Source organism: Saccostrea cucullata, unplaced genomic scaffold (assembly GCF_032062105.1).
Source record: "Saccostrea cucullata isolate Sc308-1 unplaced genomic scaffold, CSIRO_AGI_Scuc_v1 ctg2765, whole genome shotgun sequence".
Taxonomy (NCBI): Eukaryota; Metazoa; Mollusca; class Bivalvia; order Ostreida; family Ostreidae; genus Saccostrea; species Saccostrea cuccullata.
This window is the reverse complement of record NW_026936424.1, coordinates 47995-53224: the sequence shown is the minus strand read 5'-3', so window position 1 is coordinate 53224 and position 5230 is coordinate 47995. Positions and strand designations below refer to the sequence as shown.

Here is a 5230-nt window from a genome sequence, read left to right as displayed (position 1 = left end):
TTCAAATCAGCTTTGGCACTCATACTGCTAGTAATGAGTGATCTGACTTCGTTTTCACCGGTGGCAGTTTACACTTTACTCGCATTAAAATTCTTTGTAGTACATAAAAAGAAATCTATAGCGTTTGAAAACAGTAGGGGCCGTTTGCAAGAGGTCAAATAGATCGTAAAACAGCGAGCATTTAATTTCCCAGCCTCGAAATTTTATTAAGAACATATGACCATGGATATTACCAAGGAAGAAAGAAAAAGAAATGGAGGACCTATGTTACAAAAGTGGTAAGCTTATATATGTATATATAGCATTAAATAAACATAAATGTATCATAGGCGTCATTTATTTTAAAAATTTGGACCTAACACCCCAAACGTTTGTTTTTGGTGCTTAAGCCACCCCTTTCTATTTGCTTCCGACTCCTATAAGTACATGTATATATTCAGAGTTCACATAATCATATACTCAGTATAATTTACTTGACCTATGACCTACTGTACAAAGAATAACCCGGGCAATCTTATCTAAAATAAGGTTTTAGAATTTTGAGTGGTGGGTGTTGATAATTAACATTATTATACATGTTTATGAGCTGTCAATACTATTCTTTGAAACTGTATTATATTCATAACCAGAAAAACTGATATTTTTAATATTATGAAAATACATCCTGACCGGGATCCCACACACACACTCGGTTTTACTGGAGTAAATTTGCTTCATTTTTCATTTCCAGATGCAGATGCCCTTCTGGTGCTAAATAACAAAGGTTTTACATATGAAGAAATATCAAAATTGTTTCAGAAATTCAAAAACAAAGACATAAGGTAAGATGTTTTAAATCTTTATATTTTGTTTATCAATAAAAAAAAATTATTACAAATTTTGGTTATAAACCGGATTGGGTTTTGTTTGTTTATTTTTAATAGTGTGTATTTTACTTAACAGCGTCAATGCTATAGGTAAGCGACTGAAAAGATTAGGTGTGCCTTCTCGTCGGAACACATCAAGTGTGCCGCATAATGTCACCAAACAAGTTATAGAGGTAAAATTAAAGTATGCTAAGTTTTGAATGAAACATTAACTGCTTAACGATTACAGACAATCCAACATCTTTTCGAAAATAAAAATAAAAGTATCTAAGTTAATACCAACCTTGTGATTACGTATACAAGTGGAAAGAAAAAAAAACAATAGTCATATTTTAAAATGACATAACACATTTCTTTTTTAGAATCTATTTTTTTTTAGAAAAAGGATACGTCGTCCAAAGGTAATTAAAACTTTATACTTTGTCCATCCATCGTACTTTCATTACATTTTCATTTTTATGTAGCGTTTTTAAAATTAATATTTATACTTTAAATATATAAACAAGAAACAAGAGTCCTAACGTTCACATAAGTATAATAAAATCCTGTGAAGGATGCAGAAGGGCAATTAAATAATCATGTCATAAAGCAAAAAAAAAACTGATGGACGAAAATATACTAGTTTTGCTCTGAAAGGAGGAGAAAAGGAGTAGTCACGTATCAACACAAAGTTTTTGTTTTATAAGGTTTAAAAAGGACGCAGAATTGCGGCACATTATCCCACATGGAATTCATCCATTGGTACTAGCAAAGCAGTCCAAAATATTTGACGTTTTGTTGTTGTTTTTTTCACGATTTCGATATTTTAAATGCCAAGACGTAAAATATCATAAAATGCTTATGATAGAGTTAAAAATGAACTGCTTTCTAAATCATTAACATACTGCTAAAATATTTCGTTTTTACCCACCTTTAAATCATTTTTTTTCCAATGCTGCATAGACATATATATTTGGTTATCAGTTTCTATTTTTTTCCCTTAAATCTTAAATTATAAACAGCAATTATGTCAGAAGATGTTTGATATTCTTATCGTTATTTTCAAAGTCCCCTACAGCAATTTTTATGAAGGTAATTCTTGCCTTTTTCACGATCCAAAGACTTTTTTTCTATAGGGATGTTGTCATGAAATTACTAAGGGAATTGGATCCCGAAGGCACTAAAATCAGAAGGAGGAGGCGAATCCTGAGAAGAACTTACCATTCAATCGGACCCAATCAAATCTGGCATGTCGATGGGTAGGCCTATTCACTTTTATCTATTTATTGAGAAAAACTTTCGACTGAAATATCATATTGTAAGAGTTCTTTGTCAGTGAATTTTTTTTCTTCAAATTTCAGATATGATAAATTAAAGCCATATGGATTTGCCATCCATGGGTGCATTGATGGGTGAGTCCTTAGTTGACTTCATATGGATTGCATGTTACCGTGCAGATAGACATAGTACCCCAACATTTCATCAACATATATTTTGTCCTGTTCAGAAACCAACTGCAAAATGATGCATAAGACAGCACAGCATTAGCTAGATTATTCTATGTAGCGCCATCTTCTACAAAATATTGATTACTTTTTCATTATGCGCCCGGATAGATAGAACATTATTTGTGTATGTTTTCATTTACCGCTTTTTTTGGAATAAAAAATATAAAACGGTAAAAGAAGGTATCAATTCATAATAGATGATATTAATATCAAATGCAGATATTCCAGAAAATTGTTGTGGTTACAAGTGGGTCCTTCAAACAATGATCCAGCCATCGTAGCCTCAAATTATGTGGAATGTGTTCAAAATATGAAAGGTAGATTTATCCCTCACAACCATCAACTTAAGCTTTTTACTTGCCTTAATTTTTTATTACAAAACTATCATCGATACTGCATTTTATCCACCAGGGTGTCCTCTAATTTTGCAAGCAGACCCAGGAACTGAAAATATAACCATGGGCGCTCTTCAGTGTTTATTTCGACACGATGCTGCTGATGATTTTGCCGGACTCGGCAGTTTTAGAGTTTCGCGTTCTGTTTTCAACCAGGTGAGAAATCATTATGTAATAAAAGGCATTTTGTGTTGCTTTTTATTTTAATTTTACTTGTGTTTGTATGGTTTTCTACACAATACGCAGAGAATAGAGGCCTGGTGGAGTTTATTTAGGAGACGTAAAAGTCAATGGTGGATGCAATTCTTTAAAGATCTTGAACTTATGGGAGTTATCCATCGTGGTATCATCAATGAAACGTTTGTTTTTCTTTACATCTCACCGTATTTGTTTAAAACATACCTAAAACGCCATTCAACAGTTTAAAATAGGGGCTATATATTGTGTGTAAAAAGTCTTCGTTTATAAATGGCAATTTACTTTAATTTCAGTCACTGTCTGCGCTATTGTTTCATGCCAGTGTTACAACTAGAGTTATCTCAGATAGTAGAGGAGTGGAACACACATTTCATATCCCATAGCAAAGTCGCAGAATGTCCTAATGGCCGCCCAGACATTTTACACTCATTAGGTAGTAGTAGTTATTTTTCGAAATACCAAATACTTCTGTAGATTCGAATTTAATAGTTTGAAAGAAACCCAACACCACAGTGCTTTAATATGTTTTCTTTCAGGGGGCCAAGACTGTTTGCAGCCAATAAATGAAGAAGATATTGCCTTGGCCCTGAATGAAGTGAAAGTTAGTAGTATAAGTGGTTCTGAGCAGTTTGATGGACTAGCAAATCAAATATTTGTAAATAAAGGCATGTCGGATGCCAGTGATTGGACCGAAGCTCTGCATAATTATGTGGAACTGTTGTCAACGCTTCGAAATATGTAACATCTTGTCTAATAATTGAATAAACACTCATCTGTTGATTACTGTATTTGTAATCAGGTTGGGGAAATTAGTGTAAGTGGCTTTGCTTGGTAACTTTCCACATTACAAGGTCTTTATGCAAAATTTGCAATTGCTGCAAATAATAAAACAAAGTCGGAATGAGGCTTGTCGATGAATATATTTATGATAAAAACTTGCAATGGAATTCAACAACATGTTAAAATCAAACACATAATATGTTATAACATGGCAATTCTTAACACTGAGACACTAGATGGCGTATCTATGCCTCGGGGTTATTCCCCTTGGCTGCCATCTTGTAGAGCAAAGTAGTATAGGACCGGACAACTTTTTAACATACATGCAAGAAAGATATTGGGGAAAAATATTTACAATCTTGGAATTAATAATGTAAAGAGGCTATAACAAAGGTGTTTTCATAAGCAAAACAGTGTTATCTTTTCCTCAGTTTTCAGTGTAACTAATTGAGCCACGGGCACCTGGAATATGGATATTCATCCTTATTTAATAATAATAATAAAAAAAAACAGTGTATAAAATCTCAAAAATAAATAATTTTTCCATTCAAACACATCTATATGTCGTTCCATGCAAGCAGATTCTACTTTTTTTCTCTCGTTTAAGGGGGTTGTGGTGGGTGAGGTGAATATCCATACTTCAGATCCCAGTGGTTGAATAATGAAGGGATATTGGAATGTTGACCTACGATATAGCGGTCATGCTTAAATCACCTCAATGGGAAACCATTTATAGATAGATATACAATCACAAATGGATGAGCATATTTTTTAACGCAGTACAGTTAAGGCAACACATGAAAAAAATATGGTAATGAAGTCATAATGAGGTCTGACGTCATGACAGTTGCTCCGCCCTGATTGATCCATATAAGGAAATGGTGCTCAAAATAACTATTGGCAACAATTTGTAATAAACAACAATATCTTCATGTTTAAATAGAAAATAATTAGTGATTTTCCCGTATGTAAAATAGCATGTCTTTAAAATAATTCTCATTTTAATGTGTCGTTTGTCTGCATTCGGCTTCAGCCAAGCGCTTGCACTCGGTGATACGGAGTGTTGTTTACATCTAAAAACGTGGCGACATCAGATGAGATTTGAAGTGGATTTAAATGCAATAACCACACAATCTTTAAAGAAAATAGGGATGAAATAAGAGGCAAAGCATTGCTTCTCCATTTTACAAGAATATGACTATGAGGACATTATTTCGGAAAATAGCAGAAAACTGAGACTATTTGCACCAGCTCTAGCTCCGTAGATCAATCACTGCACTTTAATTCCAGGCCAAGTATGTATACGCATATGTAGGTACATGTGTAGATCTACAATATGTAGACATGCTTTTGTTAACGTAAAAAAACCCCGAGTGTGTTCATGTTCATTTAAATGTATTGGTACAGTCAGTGAAAAACTGTAATTATGCAGTGACTTGTGTGTAGCAACCCCCCCCCCCCTATACTAAGTTGCATACTTTTTAGAATTATTAAAAATAAATTG

The 5230-nt window shown here is 33.4% G+C and overlaps 1 protein-coding gene across 1 annotated transcript; it reads left to right on the top strand.

The window, feature by feature from the left end:
- The first annotated feature begins 1369 nt into the window (after positions 1 to 1369).
- On the top strand, positions 1370 to 3771 carry LOC134245577 (uncharacterized). Its single transcript, XM_062727854.1, has 7 exons — positions 1370 to 2104; positions 2207 to 2257; positions 2573 to 2670; positions 2765 to 2904; positions 2995 to 3107; positions 3240 to 3379; positions 3483 to 3771. The coding sequence occupies exons 1-7, from the start codon at positions 1932 to 1934 to the stop codon at positions 3686 to 3688; spliced, it is 921 nt and encodes a 306-aa protein (XP_062583838.1). The 5' UTR covers positions 1370 to 1931; the 3' UTR covers positions 3689 to 3771.
- Positions 3772 to 5230: the final 1459 nt, after the last annotated feature.

What these genes read in the sequence shown, in the direction of transcription:
- LOC134245577 (XM_062727854.1), top strand. Translation starts at nt 1,932, where the DNA reads ATGAAGGTAATTCTTGCCTTTTTCACGATCCAAAGACTTTTTTTCTAT. An exon ending in CGTGGTATCATCAATGAAAC is followed by an intron (nt 3,108 to 3,239) that starts GTTTGTTTTTCT and finishes CTTTAATTTCAG; the next exon opens with TCACTGTCTGCGCTATTGTT. An exon ending in AGACATTTTACACTCATTAG is followed by an intron (nt 3,380 to 3,482) that starts GTAGTAGTAGTT and finishes GTTTTCTTTCAG; the next exon opens with GGGGCCAAGACTGTTTGCAG.